Source organism: Colletotrichum scovillei, assembly GCF_011075155.1.
Source record: "Colletotrichum scovillei strain TJNH1 chromosome Unknown Contig00010, whole genome shotgun sequence".
Taxonomy (NCBI): Eukaryota; Fungi; Ascomycota; class Sordariomycetes; order Glomerellales; family Glomerellaceae; genus Colletotrichum; species Colletotrichum scovillei.
The window spans coordinates 2,385,461-2,407,228 of record NW_023336268.1 but is presented as its reverse complement, the minus strand read 5'-3'; the positions used below and the strand labels follow the sequence as shown (position 1 = coordinate 2,407,228).

The window sequence follows — 21,768 nt, the reverse complement described above, 5'->3', positions numbered from 1 at the left end:
ACTTTGCAACGTCGGAATAAGGATGTAATGCGAGACATGCTTTCTTTCTTGGGGCACAGACTATCTAGGGCGAAGGATAAATTCTCAGCGATCAGGTATTCAGGTGTCGGAAGGAGATTTGATGACAAGCATCTTCAACCTTGAGATTTCACCAACCAAAGTTGCGTGATTGAATATGTTGAGATGAGGGCTTACATCGTGGTTTTTCTCTATCTACTTCATAGTTTGGATTGAGTTCTATGCGTCTATTCTGGACTTGCGTTTGAGCAAGGGAAGATGTGCTGTCGATGAGGTCCTGGTGTCATCAATGAGAATTTCCTTGTATATCTGTGGCTTGATACCATCGTAGCCCTCCTATGTCATGTGCAAAACTTCAGTCGCAGTCTGATATCTCGTATGAACGATGAGTGCCCTCTCCCACTACCATCTACAGTAGGCAAACTCGAGTCTCGTTCTATACGAGCACAAAGCTCTCAGAACTGAATATAAGCAAGGCGTTACTGATCATGCTGCGATGGGGTTTTTGATATGTTTTGTAGGCCGCCGATGGATATCCACTCTGTGCCGTCGTTTGATCATATTAGGCGGCAGAGTCTTCCAGTCATCCTTCCCATTGACCTCGGTTCTTGTCGGAAATCCGCACAGCTTGTAGTTCCATGCGAATCCCTTAATTCCGTCCTCATCACTACACCTTTCTGCGGAGCAGAAGTTCAAGTGATAGGCCCACCAAGTGCCTACCGTTCCCCACTCATCGTCGCACCATTGCTTGCGAGACATTTCGAAGACGTTCCCGACGCCTATAATCTTGTTGTGGTTCCAATCGAAGCACTCTTGGTAGCATTCGGGAAGCTCGTGAATGGGGAGAACTTCATCTGGTCAGGGATCCTCCACCCGGGGTGCGTCTTGGGATCTTCCGCTGTGGTGACGCCTCCGAAGACTAGGAGAGCAGAATCGTAGCTGCGTTGCACTTCATCCTTAGGAGTCTTTTCAATGTGAGTCGGCGTCGTGGGCACCACTGTGACAGATGTTAGAGATGTAAAGAGGCTGTCGTGTGCTGAGAATGGTGGTTGATGTGTATTATCGTGTAAAAGACACAATCTTCTGTGTGTGTCAAAGAGATTTCCGTCAGCGAGAGACCATAGTGTGGGTGTACTCAGAATTAAGTAGGAGAAGGGGAAGAGTCGCATGTGAAATATCAATGAGGGAAATAAGAGCCTTTACATAGGTAGTTATACATCCTTTCTCCGTCGAGAACCATGTCCAACCTTGAGGGCACGCTCCGTGGACTTCCGAAAGTTCCCCTGGCCGTACCTATGAGTCATAAAGAAATCATCACTACATGTATCGGGGCTGGCTCTGATGAGAAAACTCGGAAGGCTTTGAGGCTATTGGCGCTGGCAGAGTAAATTGCACCTCTAAGCGGTTGTCCTTGTAGGTAATTTCAATTGACTGTATTCCTCCCATCCTAGCCCGTATCGTAGCACTATAAGCTAGCAGCGAGGTGTCCTATTTTTTCGTTGTCGATCTAGGTCCAAGAAGTTCTTCTGCCAGTGCAGTTCTACCAAGTTAACGAAGCATTTGAAGCTTTTGATGTGTGTTTCGCACAGCCTGACGATGAGATGTGGAACTCCACTGCAGGATACCGCTTTTTGTCGAGAGAAGTACTTGCTCAAGTTCGAATTTTACTTGGTCATCAGCGTGAGCGCCTTTGGCGAGAAGACGTCCGAACGTCTTCGGTAGGACGTCTGGCGAGGTAGCGAGCATGATGGGGCTCGGTCCAGCGCCGGGTCGTCGTGTGGACAGGTTTGGATCAGCTCCGTGGTGCAAAAGTAAGCCTACGATATCATCACAGGCTGATTGGCTCTGTAGGAGTACGGTACCTAGAGGAGTATTCGACCATGGCTCTGGTCCCTCTGCCTCGTTGACATCTGCATTGTGCTCCATTAGCATCCTTATTACTGAGGTTCGATCGCTCCAGAGGCCAATGTGAAAAGCAGATAAATGCGGGCGCATTGAAGAAACATTCTGCGAGTTGAGCCTAGCCCCAAACTTTAGCAGTGTGCGAATCGTGCTGTCAGGATGATTTCGCTCAATAGCCGCAACCAATGGGGTCACGTCGTCGTTCTCCCACGCATCTATCCTTCCCAAGGTATTGACTCCATTAGAGAACCCCCCAGCGAGGAGGACCTCCATCAGCTTGGGGCACTTGACTGAATGAAGAAGATAGCTCTTCTCGGCCCAGAAGTTGCCGATTGAGGGGCAGGCCCGGAGAAGATATCGCACAACATCAATCTCGTTGTTCCCGATTGCGACACTTAGGGCAGTCTCTCTGTTGAGAGTGGCTCCAAAGTCATAATCTGGATCAATGACGGGACTCGAGGGGCTTGCTCCGTGAGCAATAGCCATTTTCACGGCACTCAGTTGACCAGTTTCGGCCCCCCAGAACAGAGCCTGGTGTCCATTGAGGGAGTCTAAGTGGTAGAGACTCCATCCTACAATTGCTGCGCATCTACGCGAGCACCGAATGAGTGACAGGGCATCTTTTGCGAGAAGCTGTAGGCCGATCTCGTTCAATATCTCGTATGGGAGGCCGTCGATGAACTGAAAGCCTCGGTTTTGAGGTTCAGCCTTCTCCATGGGTTTTCTCGTTTCGAGGATCTTGCGGAGGCTAAAGTTTGTAAGTGGGTGATTCGAGCCTTGGGTAGGATGTCAAAATGTTGCGGGCTGAATGATCATACCAGTTATATCTAAGGCCTACCATGCTGTGGCTACTAATGAATGTAGTCAAGCGATAGAGTGATAGATGGGCGACCAAGAAGATCGAATTGTGAGTTAGGGCAGTTCTAACGGGTCGTCAGATAGAGAGCTGTGATGTAGTAAGTTATCTCACAGGGGGCGGTCGAGATAGATCGAGGTTAAAAGGAGGGGAACAAGGATGTGGGAGGTGCGAGGGAAACAGCCACCATGGGAGCAAAGAGTTTAAATAATATCTCAGGAGCTAGCTTATCGATGGTACGAGAGAAGAAGTTGCGTTCGTGGGGTGGCAGCGGTACAATAGTGAAGGTGACGACGGGACCGGCTTGCTCATAATGGTGAATGAGAGCTCACAGGTGAATCAGTGCAAAAAGGTGAACTTGAGACATGCCGGCCGTAGATTGACTAGCAACTTGTCGGATTCTGAATCACGACGTTGCCAATTAGCGTGGAGTTCTTATGGTGACTCAAGAGACCGAACACCTTGACAGTTATAGTTTACTTCCGGTTTAGATTCTTGCATTCCCGTGGCAACACGCATATTATGAGAGGCCAGTCGTATCGGAGATAGATTATTTAGAAGGGAACACTGACCCAATTGCCCAAAAGGTGACATCGTGTCCCATCCTATTGGTAAACTTTCGAAGGGGGAGCAAGTCATAGAGCAGCGTATGAATGAGCGCCTGAATTGAAGTATGTTTGAGACTTACCACATCTCCCTGTTCGAGCTGGTGCAAGGCGGTCCGGGCAATTCAACATGATGCATAACAAGCCTCGTCTTTCATGAGAGCTTCGAGAGGCCGTCAGATTACTGGTACATTTTCTGCAGTAGAGTTCACTCAACTTGTCCTTACAAACGAAAAGGGTAGTTAGTTCCTTAGCTTTGCTTGTGAGAATCTCCATATCCCCGGCATCATTGAAACGCCTTCAACGTTCTTTTACCACAAAACCACCACTGGAGCACGGAGTATTCGCAATACAAAACTCTACATCACACCTGAGCACTCTCATGGGATAACTTCTCCTGTCCGGATCGACTAAGAATCCGCAGCTTCCTAGCTGTATTCCGGACGCGGCGGCGCTGAGTGCGTGACAGCCACCAACCCCAAGACCCCTTTGCCAGCGAGAGTGTTTCTTCGAGGTGAGATTTTGTTTCAGACTCAGCTTGAGCTCCGTGCAGAAGAAGTCGCTCGAATGACGAGAAGGAAACCTCTAGCTTGGCTGCCATGATCAGAGGCTTGGGCCCGGCTCCAGCTTCGCGTGTCGTGCGCGCCAGATTGACACCGCGCCTCAGTAACAAGGCGACTGGATCTTCGCTGCAGTGTGTGCCGCCTGGCTAGCATCGCAAGATTGTGCCCAAGGGGATTTCCAATGATAGGTCTAGTCCACTGGGCTCATCAATATCAGCCCCATCATCGATCAGGACTTCCGCTAAGGAGGGCCGATTGTAAGTCAGCGCAGTCTGCAGAGGCGACAACCGCATTCTTCCAGTGGAGTTGTCTCGAAGGTTTGGATCTGCTTTGAATCTGATCAAAGTGCGGATGACATCACAACTTGGGTGGTCTGCGTCGATTACAGCAACCAAGGGGGTCGCCTCTTCAATCCATCCGGATGGCGAGCCTAGCGAATTGATTGCGGAAGAGACTTCGCCAGAAAGCAGTCTCCATCATCTCGCAAGATTTGACAGCATGTACAAGGTGGATGTGCTGCTCCCAGAAGCCGTCGAGATAAAGTCCAAGTTCTAAGAGGATCACGTACGGCAAAGTGTCGAAGGATCGAGTATTCGGATTGACAGTTACTATTAAGATCGCCATCTACCACTTCTTAGAGCTTATTCGACACCGAATAAGATGAGTATAGAGAGAACAGAGAAGAGGACAGAGAGGACAGAGGAGAGGATAGAAGAGAGAACAGAGGACAGGACAGAGGAGAGGACAGAGGAGAGGATAGGAAAGAGAGAACAGAGGACAGGACAGAGGAGAGGACAGAGGAGAGGATAGGAGAAAGAATAGGAGAGAGGATAAAGGTAGGAATAGTAGTAATATTAATGATAATAATGACTAAAGCGTTAATATTAATATTTACAGCTTTGTTAGTAAAAATAGTAATAGTAATAATAATAGAAATAAGTAGAAATAAGGGGCGTTTAAGAAGTATTTTAGGATCTTATAATAATTCCGATTTTAGCTTATACTATTACGAATTAATTAAAATGCCCTTACGTACTCGGTATTCTTACTCTACTACATAGACAACGTCGGGACGGGTCTTGTTATAAATACCCTATGAAATTGTGCTATGGGTTCGCCAATATGCGAATGCGGAAGGAAAACAAAACCTAATAGTGTCTTTGTTTGCTGAAGTTTGAAGGGCGATCAAAATGATTGATTTGCGATGAGTGATAAGGACAGACTGAAGTAAGTGCTCAGTTTGCGGAGGTTCCATCCATCAAACGCACGGAGATGGGAAGCAGGCGCTGTCGCTCTGTTTGGCAGTGCTATTTTTCTCGGCGGACGCGGCTTGCTATCTAGGCTTCTGCCGGCGACAATAGCCACGATTCCTCCCGAGTTTCCCCTCAAACTCCCGCCAGAAGTGATTTCGACTGGCGTACACTCGGGCTAACACTGGACTTGATACACGTATTTTGGGTCGGAAGTTCTCATTGAGTAAGACCTCTCCTTCCCAAGGACTAGACAGGCCCCGGAGAGCAGTCATGCCTGCAGACTACGAAGTAACGGTCGCGACGAACAAGCAGCATGGCAACATCTCGGTTGTCGGAGCTCGACATGACGGCGAAGCCTTCATATCTCAAGTGTTTCATTTTCTATCTCTTGCAGCCTATGTAACAAATAAAGTGGAAGGAAAACACCGCGACGTGAATTAGAGGAATGGGAGGAATAGGACCGATAGCAGGCAAGGAATCAAACGGCCAGTTACAGGCAATTTCAACCCATTTCATAGCTGCAAATCCTCGACTTGTGGCACTTTGAGGGACGGGATCGGCCGCTCACGGCGCAAAGCTGAGTCACACATTGCGAGTATTCCCCTGGGTATGACGGAGTAAGATTTCGGCTACGTGTGCCCATGTATGACCCTTTTGACTATGCATACCTTTTGATGACCCGAACAAAAATAGCCTCGAGGACTAAGTTTTACTTCTTGCTCCGGAGATAGCTTTGGCGCGCATGACTTCCCTGAAATTGATACGACACCAACCTTCCACCGTGATCTAAAATCACAGTATCTCCTATCAAATCGAGGAAAACACTTTACTCTTGATAAGTCAACCCCATTATTTCCTCAAACATTCTGAAGCCGCCAAAGCTGAAGTAGTGGGATTGATACAGTACCTTGGGATTCCTGATACAAAATCTCATCAACACCAGTCACATTCCGTCAAGATGAACCCAATCACACAAGATTCATACGACTTGAGAGATTCAGGCTCAGTCAATAGAATTCCAACACAAGCTCTCTCCAAACTACCACCTGAGATTGCGGAACTCATCATCTACGCACTATGCCAGTCTTGTCAATACTGTGATCACGGCTGCGAGCCCACAGTGGCCGGGCGTGATGCCCTCGAGAACTTGAGCTTAACATGCAAACGATTTCGATACCTTGCCGCACCGCATTTGCGACATACTTTCAGCTTATACCACAAACGGCCCCTGGATTCCTCGAATCATGGCTTCGTGATTCATAAGCGAATAAATCAGCTGATTAACAGGGGAGGTTCCTTGGCCGACATTCGATATGTTGAAGCCAATATCTCTCTCCGCTGTACCTGGTTTCATGCGGGGACACGCCCCTGTAGCTGCCCCAAAGACTTACACCAATCGATTCCGAGAACACTAGCATCGTTACCAAACCTCGAGAAGCTCGACATTATCGTGGACGGGTCCGCCTGGTCTTTGGGAAATGATCTTCCAATCCCCGATTTCCAACGCTGGGAAGTCCATAATTCGGTCAAGAGTCTACGATTTCTCTGCACTCGCCCCCCAGATGGCCAAGAGGTATCAGTTTACCACACTCTCGCTTGGGGTGGTACCCAACTGATTGACAAGCTTCCGAATCTCACTAGTCTGCATATTCACGGTATCACACGACTCCAGTTCCATAGTACACCTGTGCCGCGTCACGGTTACTCAGCCTTGGCTCATCTCAGGTACCTAAAACTGACAAACTGCCGGTACATCTCCAGAACTTGGTTCAGCCTCTTGCTGAAGCACTGCAGATTGTTGGAGGTCTTCATCTTCGGCCGGGGCGAGTCTCCCGACGGTAGTATCATCCGTGAGATGAGCTGGAACGACTGCAACCTCGAATCCGAGATCACCCCTAGTGAAATCGTCGACAGACTCGGCAGAAAGATATCCAAAACTTTGAAGCAATTAGGAATTGGACCATGGTTTGGGTGGGAGGGTCAGTACGCACCGGCAAATGTGTACTACCGCAATCGTCATGAGTTTATGCAGGATGAGCTTGTTAGAAGGAACGTGATCGAATCGCTTCGGCTTTTCGAAATTCTTGAAGAGGTCCATCTCTGCCAAGATGTGATACTTGGGCCCCCAGAGTGCATGGTCCCCGATGAGAACGGGTACCTGTTACTGAATATGCTACCTCCCAGCTTGAAGAAGCTCAAGATCTCGGGGGCAAATAGGTACCTCACACCTTGCTTGATGAGGCTCCTCGAGGCGACATGTATGGGAAAACTCCGCGAGATTTGTTTGAGCTGCACAAATCCGATTTTGGATCAACTTGACACCTTTGAAGAGAAGCAGAGTTTGATGAGTGAATGGCCCAGTATTAATGAGAAGGATCTGGATTTTCTCACTAAGGGCTTCAAAGAGAAGGGTATAAATCTTTCTATAAACTAAAGGTTCTCTTAGCACTGAAGTCTCGAGCAAGCATGCGCTCAACTCAATGCAATGATTCCAATCTAGGTAGAAAAGACACGATGCAATATCCCTGATCGTTATGCCAGACCGAGGCTCACCGAGAGTGACCGAGCCATCAAGGTTGCGATGCTGGAACCTCCTCGGTAAACTTCGGTGAGAGAATTGGTGGGTCCCGAGGTTCAGGCGGGGCGCTGACACATCAGCCTGATTGGGCGATCCGAACTGCATTAGGATTATTCGCCGCGGGCGGTCGGACGGGAACCGAGCTTAATCGACCGCCGTGAGCCCAAAAGCAAACACACGAATTGCCTCGGCTCGCCCACTCCCATTTACGAATTGCCTCGGCTCGCCCACTCCCATTTCCAAGCTGCCTTGGACGACGGCGATGGCGTCCAATCGGGGTTCACCCAACCTCACCATGTTCCATCCATCTCGCACTCGCAGCGCCTTTTTCAATTGGCGATGATTAGTAGCACATCCGGTGCCAGCCAAACAGACAGCTCAGCAGCCATGCCAGTATCTGCACGTACGGAGTATTACGAATACAGATAGCTGCGAGAATTCAGGAACGAGGATTCAACCCCGACAGCCCCGACACGAGGTGGATGACAATCCCGATTATCTCTGGACCTTTTGAGTTTCAGCATTTCTAAGCCCGGACGGCATTGCACATCCTTGGCCCGCCCCAAACCCGCTTCTCGAACACTCAACCCACCCCGCGACCCTCCTTTTGGGATCATCAATGGAACGGTCAACGGCCAGCACCCCAGCACATCTCCGTTCCCGACGTCCCCGTTCCCGCATGGTCGCATCGGCCACAATCGCAAGCATTGCAGCTTCGCTTCCGGGGGACCCTGAGAGCTGTCAGTTGCACTACCGAGCGATGGGCGAGGGGCTGATGACAACGCCTGCGTGTTGTCCACGGCTCCAGAGTTCAAGGGAGATAATGTCCCGCCATGTCTTCAGAGCCTCCGACAGGCCGAGAGTCGTGATAGGCCGAATGCAGAGAGCTGAGCAAGAGATGACAAGCTGAGGTGCCATTGTCTCAAGCCTCGGCATGTCGTCATGCCCAGTTGTATCCAGCCCCACCACGGGAACGAGACGCAGACGCAGACGCGGACGCGGACGCAGATGCAGACATTGCAGACGCAGTAGGTAATCCGCCGTCTTTTGGTACGGATATCTTCCTGAACTCCTGGAGCGAGAGAGTCTGCGGCCTGCCACCTTCATATCGAGCATCGACCTCGCGACCCTGCCCCTCGGAGCAGAAGCAGCCTAGCTAGGGTCGCGCGTTGCCCGCAGTCCACCAGCCCCTCCTTAACCCATATGAAGAAAACGTCCGGTGAAAAAAGACCCTCCGACTCCATTTGTTGTTCGGGCGGCCACTCCGGGGAAATCGGCCACACGCCACACCCACACACCCATCTTGGGTTATCCATCCACCACTCTCCATCCGAAAGTCTGCTAGGTAGACAATCTGTGTGCCCGCGGTACCGTGGTACCGTATCACCGTGTGGTGCGTTTACTCTGTTCGAGAAAGGGGACAGACACACAGCAAAGTGAAAGACAAAAAAAAAAAAAAAAAAAGAGCCTCCAGGCCCCATCCCTACTAGCCCATGCTCCGTGCGCCGGAGAACATTCCTCGATCGTTCGCCAGCTCGTCGAGTCCTTCGGAGCTCGTGCGGGCCAATGTCCCGTCTTGGTCATCCTGCTCCGGCGCGGGGCATGAAGTCATGACATGAGCCAAAGGCAAAAACTCGGTGCAAGCGACTCACGCACCAAGCGTCCACCGCTGGCACCGCACGCTTGACCGCGGCCATGAAGCTTGGAGGGGTAAGTGTAATCCGCGAAAGCGGCGGAGGAAACGTGGGACACGAAAGCAAACGGGCGATTTCAGAGTTTGCGAAATAGGCTGGGTGTCCCCGACTACTAAAAGAGCTCCCTCTGCTCCTCTACTCTCGACTTGGAAAGGCTCTGTGAATCAGTTGTCTCGTATTCTGTGGTTGTTTGCTTATAATCTCAAATACATACCATTCGTCCTCCTTGATACCCTTTCCTCTTTCCACACAACATCACATCCAAAATGTCACAGCAAAACCTTTCCGTCGTGCTGGCCGAGCGTCCCACGGCCGAGATCATCCCCGGCAAGACCTTCAAGACTGAGCAGAAGCCTATCCCCAAGGCTGAGGACCTCAAGGATGGCGAGATCCTCATTGAGAACTGGTACCTCTCCCTTGACCCCGCCATGCGTGGCTGGTTGAACGGTATGTCGAGACCTTTGCTCTCTACCATCCTCATCTTCGCGGGGACAAGTACTAATCAGATCCCCCATCTAGACCGCCGCTCCTACCTCCCTCCCGTCCAAATCGGCGAAGTCATGCGCGGCGCCACCGTCGGCCGCGTCCTCGCCTCCAAGTCCTCCAAGGCCAAGGAGGGCGACGTCCTCCCCTCCTTCGGCGGCTGGGCCGAGTACAGCGTCGTCCACGACAGCCGCGTCGAGCCCGTCTCCTCCTTCCCCGCCGTCTCCCAGCCCATCGACTACCTCTCCGGCATCGGCATGACCGCCCTGACGGCCTACTTCGGCATGCTCCGCGTCGGCGACCCCAAGCCCGGCGAAACCGTCGTCGTCTCAGGCGCCGCGGGTGCCACCGGCAGCGTCGCCGGCCAGATCGCCAAGCTCAAGGGCGCGCGCGTCGTAGGTCTCGCCGGCTCAGACGATAAGTGCAAGTGGTTGACGGAGGAACTCGGCTTCGACGTCGCGCTCAACTACAAGGACCCCGAGTTCAAGCAAAAGTTCAAGGAGGCCACGCCCGACTTCATCAACGTCTACTTCGACAACGTCGGCGGCGAGATCCTCGACATGGCGCTGGCGCGTGCCAAGGAGTTTTCGCGCTTCGTCATGTGCGGCGGTATCAGCCAGTACAACTCTGCGACGCCGCAGGGCCCCAAGAACTACGCCAACATCATCACCATGCGCATCAAGATGCAGGGCTTCATCGTCTTCGACTTTGTGCAGGAGTACGGCCAGGCGCGCAAGGAGCTCGCGCAGTGGCTTGAGGAGGGCAAGATCAAGCGCAAGGAGACGGTCGTCAAGGGCGGTCTCAAGGCGGCGGAGCAGGGTCTCGTCGACCTGTACAAGGGCATCAATACGGGCAAGCTGATTGTCGAGATCAAGAACCCCAAGGATGCGGCCAAGTTGTAAAGGAATCCCGAGCCAAGGTCTCTGAGGAATGATTTGATGACACTGTAATTTTATGCATAATGACCAGATACTGGCACATATAGAAAGGCATGCCAAACAAATTGGAAAACATTACAAAGACCTGTCTGTACCAGTACCTTGAGTGACTTGTCTGCTCTCATTGGAGGTCCTCCAATGGCTGAGGCTTTTGTATCGCAGAATATGCAGGAAGGATATTCAAGGAGAGACGCGATGAATACTTATATCTCGGTCACCCCTATCATCTTGTTGGCGATGTCGTTGGTGTTGGTGAAGCATCGAGTAAAAGGCTGGTATCGTTGTGTCGGGGAGTATGCCAGTGCCCGATATGCAAAGATAAGGCAGATATGGATGTAAGCGGTGTAATCCACAAAGTACCCACCCGTGCCACCATCACCAACCGGTGATCGCCAACCTGCCCCAAGCTCCTCCTTTCTGCCGGGGCCATCCCATCTTCAACCATCGACTTCCTCGACGTTGCCCCGGACACAGCTCCAAACACACGCAAACAGATCTTCGCAGAAATTCGCAGCACCTGTTTGAAATCCAAACGTTTGCATGCCTCGCTGCATCGACATGGCACATTGCAATTTCCTTCTCTGACCTGCAGGGCACCACCTCTTTTTTAAGGATTTACCGGCGCGGCTCGCTCGGAGGCTTACGGAGAAGACCCCAGCACCACGGCGTCGCAGGTAAATTTCCTTTCAGGAGGCTGCGCATTCCCGACGCAGCGAGAAGCGAACCCTCTTCGTACGATTCCTAGACGAATAGAGACGGCGATTACGACTAGAGTTTCAGACCTTGAAAAGCTCTACTTCTCACCCTTCCTGTAGCGTTCTTACCGTGACCGACCACCCCCCCGCCAGTTCTGCGTGCCTCGAAGCGAGACATTCCACTCCAGATCCACTCGAACTTCTTCACCTCTGGAATGCGCCCAGCCTCGAGTAAATGATGGTGATATCTTCCACGCACCAGAAGACGGCCGTTTAACAGGGCCGAGACGATTGGAGACACAAAAAACAAAGAACGCTCTTTTGGAAACCGAAATCTGAACAGAACAAAGAAAGTCGAACACGAGTCCATGATACCCTACAACACATCCTCGACGTACCCCTAGTCGGAGCTTGCGAAGCCCACGACCCAACTCGACGTACATAACCTCCATATTGAGGTCCTTGCTGTCCAACCTCCACGATGGCTTTGTCTTCAGAAGAAGCCGCCCACCTCCACAGGCAGGCAAAACGACGAGCCGAACGAGCCGCAGCTGAGATGAATTTCCGCGAAGTGACATCGGAGGAGTATCTCAAGAAATTACGGGCCAAACGGCGCCCCGGGAGACGATTCGAGATCGATGACACACCTGCCGCGGTCGAAATCGGTGAGGAGCCGCTACCTCCGCAACGAGAGTTCAAACTTTCGACAGGCTCCGAACGGCAACGGACACACACCCGCACGAAGTCGACACCGACAGCGAACACAAATGGATTATCAACATCTGGTAGCCGTAGAACTATGCATGGAGGTCCAATAGCCAGGAACACTCTCGGAAAAGCTTCGGTTCCGTCTCAGAGGCTGGCTGCTCAGCAGACGAAAAGCCAGCCCAACCTTTTCCTGCAAGCTGCGCAACAGCGGACGAACCCCGCCATCACTCATGCCAACTTGGGCACGATAACCACAGTCTCGTCATTATCAGCTCAGCCGCAAAGATCCAAATCAAGCTTGAGCATGTTCTACCCCAAAAAGCATGTTCGTCGCGCAGCGTCAGTGTCTGTCCTGTCGTCAAAACCCCTGGAGCTGGATCCGATAGCCACGGCTCACCACTCCGGCCACGCTCGAAGTCAGTCGCTTGGCAACGCCCTCTCTGTCGTTGATACAGCACCGCAGCCTGTCGCGCTCAAGAAGCGAGGCTCGTTGCGCATGCTGAAAGACAAGATTAGGAGAGTAGCCAGCTCCTTTGAACTTCGATCGACCAGAAGCGACGGTTCGGGGAGTAGTGATGACGATGGCTTGAAGAGCCGGTCTAGTAAGAGTCTTCTACTGCGGACGAAGAACAGGTTTGGTTCACAGCATCGACTTGGGACTGTAAACGAAGAATGAGCAAAGATGAAGATCCGGAGTGGTGTCACATGCCAGATCTAGTCATGCGTGGCTGAGGTCCTTACGCAGACACCACTGGAGAACGTCTACACTGTGTACGATTGACGCGGACGAGATACGACAGCTCTGAATAATGGCGTAATGTAATTCATACAAAACTTTCGCATTTGTTCATATCTAGGCAAAGATACCCGGTTCATATTTCCTTCCATCCCGCCGTGTCTATCCGAAGTCACGATGCAGCATCAACTCCTGGCACTTGACTGGAATTGAGGGCAGAAAGGATAGTCGATGTATCCAGTTGGCAGCTTTGGGGTATAGAAGTACGTCCGCTCATACTTGTCCAGCTCGATACCCTCCTTGATGCGGAAGACAAGGTCGGGGTTCGAGATAAAGTACCGCCCAAAGACGACAGCAACCTCGTACTTGTTATACGTTTCGTCCACAGCTACCTTTGCAGAGTTGGCATTCAGCCCACCAGCAAGCAAGACTGGGCTCGCGTTGTCCCAGAGCTCAATCAACCAGCGCACTGTCCGCTGCCCACCGCAATCGGTGTCATCATTACCGCTGATCCGGGCTTCAATGAGATGGAGATACGCGAGCCCCAAGGGTTTCAGTTGCTTGACCAAGTATTCAAAGGTCGGATCCGGGTCGTCCATGAGCATGCCCTGGAAATCACTGTATGGGCTGAGACGAATGGCCGTCCTCTCGGCGCCGACGGCATTGACAACAGCCTTTGTCACTTCGAGATGGAACTGCGCGCGCCTCTCGATGCTGCCGCCCCAGCCGTCGGTTCGCTTGTTGCAGGTATCCTGGAGGAACTGGTCGGGCAGATATCCATTGGCGCCGTGGATCTCCACCCCGTCGAAGCCGGCTTCGAGGGCGTTGCGCGCGGCTATCGCGTAGTCCTCGATGACTTGCTGTATGTCGCTCTCGCTCATTTCTACAGGGGTCGCAGCGCCCTCGGCTACGGGTATCGCACTTGAGGACTCGAGATGTAGCCCGAGGGATTCGAGGACTTCAGCTCGGCCACCGCGACCGAGGTGCCAGAGTTGGCAGTAGATGAACGAGCCCTTGGCGTGCACGGCATCCGTGACCTTCTTCCAGCCTGCAATGTGCGCTTCATTCCAGATGCCAGGGACGTTGTGACGCCCAGCGGTGCGGTACGAGATCAGGGTACCCTCGGAGATGAGCAGAGTCCCCGGTACGCAGCCTCTCTGGGCGTAATACTCTGTCCTCAAACGTCAGACAGTGAACGAGTTGAGAGACGACGGGATTGTATGCTGACCCTCCATCATTGGAGTTGGTGTCCATTCATCGTCTGCGCGGTACCTTGTCAATGGCGCCAGAGCGAGTCTGTTTGAGAGCTGGATAGGCCCTATAGCCAACGGAGTGAATAGTTTTGACATGACTAGCTGATGTAGATGAAATCAACTAGATGCAGTTTAAGTTCTGAAGCTATCATGACAGGTCAAAATAAGGTAGATGCGATGGCAGAGTCAAAATTAAAAGACGTTGCAGTATCCCGTCATCGACACTTTCGCTAGCGCAACTGATCCCAGTCCATTCTCTCTGACATCCATGCCGATGAAAGCCGAGTGGGCTTCCGCGCCTTGCTCGCCCATCGCAATCATCATAATCATCTTCAACTGCCTCCAGCAGAGTTGAATCTTCATCGACACCGACACGAAGGGTTTAATTTGACAGACAGCAGTCTGAAGATGGCCCACATAAGCCCGCCGCAAACCCAGAGGACATCCCGGGTCTAGAAGACTGGAAGGCCTTTCAGAAACAGAACACAGCCGACATTGCGGATGCGTATCGGCACAAAACGTGCCGACAAAGAAAGTCGGACGTGCGATCGGCGACGACGGCCACCCAATCCTCGCGCTGTCTCTGTGCCGACATATCCAGAGTGGATCGACCACGTTTGAGCCAGAATGGGAGACTCGTTGAGGATTTCTGGTGAATGGTTCAATCGCGATTGACGCAATGGACTCCCGGCAGGCAAGTCATTACCGTCGGGTGCGTCCGATGCTAACCCCAGATCCTCCCGGGGAAGTGAGAACCGGCGATTCGGCACCGAAGTTTGGGAGATCCATCTAGAGTTGCGACTTCGTCGACGTTTCTTGGGCTGCTTTCTGAGCCAAGACCTTTCCTTAGGGATTTCACAACCTAGAGATCAAGGTTGAGGTTATCAAGATGAAGGAAGATGCACCCATCACCGAAGCCAAGCAAATCTCACAAACGCAACCATCACAGCAGATCCTACGCTCGCCTTCACCCTCCAGCAACGAAGATGTCAACAACCAAGCAGCTTCGGCCGGACACCCTCAGACAAAAGACGACACCGACGCAGAAAGCATAGGCGGCCAACGCAACACAATGTCCCGCAAACGCATGCTCCTCGCCTTCTCCGCCCTCTCCGTCTGCCTCTTCGTCTCCTTCATCGACCAGACCAGCGTCTCGACCGCCGTCCCCGCCATCGCGGAGGATCTCGACACGGGAACGGCCACCTCGTGGATCGGGACGTCGTTTCTGATTGCCTCGACGGCGTTTCAGCTTATCAATGGTCGGTTGTCGGATATCTTTGGCCGGAAGAATCTGCTGATGATTTGTTTGGTGCTGATGGCTGTTGGGGATGTGTTGTGTGGGTTTTCGAGGACGAAGGAGCAGCTTTTTGCGTTTCGGGCGGTGGCTGGGATTGGAGGGGGTGGGATTAACAGTATTGTTATGATTATTGTGAGTGATATCACGACGTTGGAGAATCGGGGGAAGTATCAAGGTGAGTTCAAGCTCTTCAGCCAACATCTTTTCGCTAACTAACACTCAGCTCAGGCGTTCTCGGTGCCGTCCTCGCCCTCGCAAACGGCGTTGGGCCCTTTGTAGGCGGCGCAGTCGTTCAGGAGTCGACCTGGCGATGGGTCTTCTGGATGGTCCCCATCATCAGCGCCCCAGCCGCCATCACAATCCTCTTCTGCCTTCCGCTGAAGCACCGACCCGGAAACTACAGCGAAAAGGTCAAGAAGATTGACTATGGCGGCATCGCGCTCAACATGGCTTCGACGCTGCTCCTTCTTATCCCGCTGTCCGGGGGCGGCGTGACGTACCCTTGGTCCTCACCCTTTGTCATCGCCGGCGTTGTTGTGGGCGCTGTGCTTGCGGTTCTGTTTGTGCTCTACGAGTGGAAGCTGGCGAAGCTACCTATCATGCCTTTGCGCTTGTACCAGGCGCCGCACTGCAGCGCGTTATTCGGGCAGACGTTTCTCATGGGCCAGGCGTACTTTGGTAACTTGTTTTACCTGCCGATTTACTTCCAGTCTATACTGAACTATGAGCCCCTTGTATCGGGAGCGCTCATCCTCCCCGTCATCATCACGACTTCGGGGCTGTCTATACTGTCTGGGCAGTACATGCTGCGAGTGGGACGGTACATGCCCTGCATCCTCGCAGGCTTCTTCCTCTGGACGTTGGGGAACGGGCTCACTATCCTCTTTGACCGCGATACAGGCCTAGGAAAGCTGATTCCGATCCTCGTGGTCATGGGCGCGGGGATAGGCTTGACGCTGCAGCCTACGCTGGTGGGCATGTATGCTAACTCGCGCGCCGAAGATCGGGCCGTCACGACGGGGTTGCGGAATTTCATCCGTACCATTGGAGGCGCGTTTGGGCTTGTGATTTCAGGAGTTATACTCTCCAACACGCTGCGGCGGGACCTCCACGGGAAAGACTTTGTTTCCGATGCGGTGATTGCGGAGCTTACTTCGTCGACGTATACCTTAGACCAAAAGGGGTTTTCGGACACGGAGAAGACCGTGATTTTGGAGGCGTATATGAAGGGGTTGCATTATATTCTTGTGTATTATGTCATTTGCTCTGGGCTGAGCCTGGTATTGACGCTTGGGGTTGGGAATACGGGGTTGAAGGCGAAGAAAGCAGCGCCGGCTGAGGAGGCTTCGGAGGGTCCGAAGGGGGTGTCGGGGGATGCTCCGATGAGTGATCAAGAGAAGGCGAGTGGGAATTAGGAGCATGGATGAATTGGTGACGGTACATTTGCATACAGCATAGAGCTTTCAAAAGGGCATGACAGTGGGTAAGGATAGCATGAGTGGCATTTGATGAACTCGGTTCATGATCGATGTCACAGAGAATCGCGTTGGACAGGCTTCTCACTTTACAAAGAGCTCAAGGTTTCTCATAGGCGGATATCCGATTGACTTGCCGAGCATCTCATCGCGGAGTAGCGGAAGTCAGCCCGATTCCCATCCCGCAACTCAATGCTAAATTGCCATCCACGCCCTTCAAGCTATCCCCGGTCAAGACTCCGGTCAGAGATAGGCCTGGGCATTACATCAACATGCATCCCGTCATGCCCCTCGATCAATCTTGTTATCAAGAGCATCCCCACAGCCAACGATACCCCATCCATAACCCCGCGCCTTATCACCACCCCTGGGTCGACAGAAATCTCCGAAGTGCTCCAACGGTTCGATGTCATCCGATGGAGGGCGACCATCCCTGCCGAATGTAACGCCTCCAACAGCTTGCATCCTTGCCCCCTCCAGACCCCGAGATGGATGTGTGTGCGCACAACGGCGATGTGATAACGCGCTGCACGCTGCAACGCGCTGGGGAATGAAGACTTCAGCTCTGATAGGGAGGGATTGTCTGCAGACTTCTTTGCTCAGTGCAGATAGCCGTGATAATGCGCCACGAATGGCGGACTGCGTCGCCCGATGGACGATTGGCCGGTTGAGTCTGGCCGATCATAGTCTCGGTCTTGCTATTTGTACGCTTGATCAAGGTCGTTGACTCGAGCTACGGATGGTGTGTTACTCAATATTTGCACTACTGTTTCTGCCGTTGACTTATTCTTGAAGCATCACTGAATCCCAAGAATCCAGTCGTCTTACCTGATCAACAAGATATCCTTCACCATGCCGGAAGCATACCACGCCCATCCAGACTATGGCTACCCGCGCGACTTCAAGGGTTACGGCGAGAAAGGTCTCGCTTGCCCATGGCCCAACGACGCCAAGATTGCAGTCTCCTTCGTCATCAACTACGAGGAGGTACGTCTTCCTGGCCCCTAACTCGATCCAAGAAGGACAGGTAGAAGAAGTAAACAGCTAACATACTCCTGTAACAGGGCGGCGAACGATCAGTCCTAGCAGGCGACGGCGTCTCGGAAACCAACCTCCGCGAGAACCCCATGGGCCCCGCAAAGTACAACGAGCGCAACTACAGCGTCGAGTCAGAGTACGAATACGGCTCCCGCGCGGGCTTCTGGCGCCTCTTCCGCCTGTTCAACTCCCGCAAGATGAAGTTCACTCTCTACGCCGTCGCCCAGGCCGTCGAGGAGCAGCCCGAGGTTGCGACGCGGTGCGTGGAGGAAGGCCACGACGTCGCCTCGCACGCATACCGCTGGATCGACTACCACGACGTGCCGATTGAGACGGAGCAGGAGTATATCCGCAAGTGTATCACTTCGCTCAAGAGTTTGACGGGGTATGCGCCCAAGGGGTGGTACTACGGCCGCAACTCGCCGCACTCGCGGACGCTTGTGCCGCAGGTTTATGAGGAGATGGGGGAGGATCTTGTGTGGGCGAGTGATACATATGCCGACGACGTGCCGTACTGGATTGATCTACCCACTGAGCGAGAGAAGCCTGATCCAAAGGGGTGTTTGATGGTGCCGTACAGCTATGACTGTAACGACTTTAAGTTCCACGTTACGGGATCTGGGTTCCGGGATCCACATGGGTTCTACACGCATTTGAAGAACGCGTTTGATGTGCTGTACGAGGAGGGACAGGAAGGTATGCCCAAGATGATGACAATTGGGCTGCATTGTCGTATTGTTGGTCGGCCGGGAAGACTGGCTGCGTTGAGGGACTTTGTGGATTACATTGCGAACAAGGAGGGCGTTTGGGTTGCTACGAGGACCGAGATCGCAGAGGCCTTCAAGGCGAAATATCCGTATAAGAAGGGGCAGTTGGCATGAAGAGATGGTTGATAATGTAGATAAGATAGTACTGATGATAGGTAGGTTGTGTATCAAGCTTCTTGGACACTTTTTGCTTCACTCACCCATCGAATCTGAGCCGGCTTCTACACCACTCCACCACCCCCTTTCCCCTACATATGCTCCCCAGTAGCCTATGAATAAGCTGCTGACATCTGTCTAGGGGTGAAAACATGCTGTGTTAATGGATAGGCAACCTAAAAAGTTCTGAATATGGCTGGGAGCAAAAGAATGATCAGTGGGAGGCTTGAACTCCCGACCTTGGCATTACTCAACATTTCTGATGAAATATTAGTACCACGCTCTAACCAACTGAGCTAACCGACCCGCTGGTGATGACTAATCACCCGATGGAAAACTGGAGGCTATTCGCAAGTTGTGAATCAAGCGGTTGAGGCGATCAGTCATGAAAATAGCCGCGACAGGAGATGAGTCTGCAGAGTATCTAATTACGGTCGCAACTTTGCGACACAAAAAGGAATCTAACAAAAGATGGATAATTCAGCTAACAATTCCTGATTTGGCAAAGTCCAAGTCAGATTCCATGACGCCTGACAGTACCCCTTGCTCGAGCTCTTCCGTGAATCTAGGCTCAAGCACAAAACCACTCCTTTTGTCGTACATTCTGTCTCTGTCATCACTTTTCTTCGGGTTATCGGCATAGTTGAGGTCAGGTTGCACCATCTCGTTGAACATTCTCCAACCCTGCCAACCGCCTGGCGCTTCTTCGTCTACCTCCATGAATGCCTCTTTTACAGCATCGGAGATCGCATGGGCTACCGATGAATTATCTCCAGTCTCACTACCCTTTCCAATAGCTACGTGTACTTCTTCGAGAGTTGCCGAGGGCGACATCGTTGACTGACCTCCTAAGTTCGCTCTCAGATTCACATCGAGAGGCTGTGATCCCTCGGCTGGGCTTGCTGGCGGGCTAACAACTGTCTTGAACAGACTCCCTGAGAGGGCATCGAAGATGTCGCGGTACTTCACCGCGCCGTTGAACTTCTCACCAAAAATGGTCAGGGATTGAGAACATGCCCTCGTGGCTTCAAGCGTATCATACGAGAAGAGAGCATGGTCCCGCCATATGCAGTATACGAGCGTCAAGCCAGCAATGAAACATGAGTGTAAAGCCGTCATGGTGTAGCTTAGCGTCTTCTGCTGGTTAAGCCGCTTGTATGCTGTGCAAACGCAGGCGGCGGATCGAGCGGTGGTGAGAAACCTCGAGTCTGAAGTACTGAGCGCTGGAAGGAGAACGGTGTAGAGCGACAGGACTGACTTGTGATACTGACTAGCCTCGTGGTGAGCATCTTCTGCAATGAAAAAGACGAATATGCCGAGCACTTACAGGCTGAAGAAATCTCTCGAGTCATGATAAGCGCTTTCTGGATCGTACATCCAACTTATTGTGCCGGTGTTTTTTGGCGGAAGAGGGACTGTCCTCACCCACTCATCGAGCTCTGCTCTGATTTCTCCTATTTTGCTGTCGAGTCTCGCTCGGTCGTCCAAGGAACCCGAAAAAACGTCTTTGTCGACACGGTACACTCGATGGTGGATCTTGGATTGTATTCTTCGGAGCTTGATTATGTGGATGAAAGGCTTCGTGTTTGACCAGGGTAGTTCCGATGTACTTGACGGATTCTTCAGTGCTGTCAAATCCCAAAACTCCAAGCTGTCACTTGGAAGCTACGCAACTGTCAGTTTCATCCTCTCCCTACGGCAGGCTCTCCTATAACGTACCTCGTTGTTGATGTCTCTGTCGGCGATGGCGAATGTACGTCCAAGCACCACACTTGTCATACGGTCCAAACAGTAACATGACCAGAAGACGCGCCTTCTAATTTCGAGATCGCGTGAATTGTGAGTCGAGGTGTTAGACTGCTTTCGATGGAGGCCTAGCTCTATGCAGAGCGTGACAGCGTATCGTACCTGGGACCACGCTCCGGCACCGTAGGGGCTTCTAGTCCCATGCACGGCGAGTAAGAGGAGAACTTGTACAGTGGCTAGATTGTGCTCTTCCAGGATGTAGTCCATCGGCTCAATAGCCGCCGCGAGGTGTTTCTGACAGCGACCATGTTAGATTTGGAAGTTTAAGCTTTGCCTTTAGAAAACTCTCACCTGGGGATCTACTTCACATGGCTTCTTCATCAACTGTAGAAACCTTGCGGATATAGCGTATATCAGGTGCATAATGCTTTGGTGCTGAATAGAGAGGGCTCCATGGTCGTATTGCTGCTTGAATAGCTTAGTGTACAGTTTGCGATCTAGAAAAGGCCATCGCGTATGAAGCCGATCAAAGAAAACGTCAAACAGCACCTCCGCTTGCTCAGGGCACGGAAACTCCGACTGCGATTCCTCCGGGCTAGAGGGCACTGATACTTTGCGTTGCGATTGCATCGAAGTCGATGAGATAGCTTGAGAAGTTGTATTAGCATCGAACGCAGCTTTACCGCCTGAACTGTGGAAGATGGAAGACTGGATCATGCGCGCAATGGTTGCGCCGGAGCTTGATCCCAGATAGAATGGCTCTGGTGCAGTGTCCGTTGTGCCAGATGCACAGAGCGACAAGTACGCAACGCCGTTGACTAGAAAGGACGGCTCATCGTCCGATAGTGAGTCTCGTGAATTTCTCCGAGGATCTCTCGTCTTGGGTTCCGGTGGTGTTGCCTCGGAAGATGTCCTGACAAAGTGGTCTTCTGCGTAATCTGGCATCCGGGCCTCGAGAAATGCGATTCTCTCTTCTAGTGCGCTGATGTACCTGAAGCTCGTGTAAG

The 21,768-nt window shown here is 52.2% G+C and overlaps 6 protein-coding genes across 6 annotated transcripts; 4 read left to right on the top strand and 2 right to left on the bottom strand.

The window, feature by feature from the left end:
• Positions 1-9,583: 9,583 nt before the first annotated feature.
• Positions 9,584-10,854, top strand: HER10_EVM0006005 (zinc-binding dehydrogenase; the record flags this gene model as incomplete). The annotated part of the gene is made up of 2 exons (XM_035475603.1): positions 9,584-9,916; positions 9,989-10,854. The coding sequence occupies exons 1-2, from the start codon at positions 9,736-9,738 to the stop codon at positions 10,852-10,854; spliced, it is 1,047 nt and encodes a 348-aa protein (XP_035328048.1). The 5' UTR covers positions 9,584-9,735.
• A 1,212-nt stretch (positions 10,855-12,066) lies between these two features.
• HER10_EVM0012308 (uncharacterized protein) lies at positions 12,067-12,969 on the top strand (the record flags this gene model as incomplete). The annotated part of the gene is made up of 1 exon (XM_035481705.1): positions 12,067-12,969. The coding sequence occupies one exon, from the start codon at positions 12,067-12,069 to the stop codon at positions 12,967-12,969; it is 903 nt and encodes a 300-aa protein (XP_035328596.1).
• A 245-nt stretch (positions 12,970-13,214) lies between these two features.
• On the bottom strand, positions 13,215-14,378 carry HER10_EVM0010372 (NADH:flavin oxidoreductase/NADH oxidase; the record flags this gene model as incomplete). The annotated part of the gene is made up of 2 exons (XM_035479835.1): positions 13,215-14,200; positions 14,258-14,378. 2 exons carry the CDS (start codon positions 14,376-14,378, stop codon positions 13,215-13,217), a joined length of 1,107 nt encoding a protein of 368 aa, XP_035328429.1.
• A 184-nt stretch (positions 14,379-14,562) lies between these two features.
• Positions 14,563-16,994, top strand: HER10_EVM0011762 (major facilitator superfamily transporter; the record flags this gene model as incomplete). The annotated part of the gene is made up of 2 exons (XM_035481183.1): positions 14,563-15,754; positions 15,808-16,994. The coding sequence occupies exons 1-2, from the start codon at positions 15,172-15,174 to the stop codon at positions 16,992-16,994; spliced, it is 1,770 nt and encodes a 589-aa protein (XP_035328548.1). The 5' UTR covers positions 14,563-15,171.
• A 436-nt stretch (positions 16,995-17,430) lies between these two features.
• HER10_EVM0000069 (polysaccharide deacetylase) lies at positions 17,431-18,973 on the top strand (the record flags this gene model as incomplete). Its single annotated transcript, XM_035469864.1, has 2 exons — positions 17,431-18,041; positions 18,119-18,973. Exons 1-2 carry the CDS (start codon positions 17,907-17,909, stop codon positions 18,971-18,973), a joined length of 990 nt encoding a protein of 329 aa, XP_035327482.1. The 5' UTR covers positions 17,431-17,906.
• A 522-nt stretch (positions 18,974-19,495) lies between these two features.
• On the bottom strand, positions 19,496-21,706 carry HER10_EVM0009514 (fungal specific transcription factor domain-containing protein; the record flags this gene model as incomplete). Its single annotated transcript, XM_035479000.1, has 5 exons — positions 19,496-20,285; positions 20,343-20,680; positions 20,735-21,055; positions 21,113-21,522; positions 21,574-21,706. The coding sequence occupies 5 exons, from the start codon at positions 21,704-21,706 to the stop codon at positions 19,496-19,498; spliced, it is 1,992 nt and encodes a 663-aa protein (XP_035328349.1).
• Between the last annotated feature and the right edge of the window lie 62 nt (positions 21,707-21,768).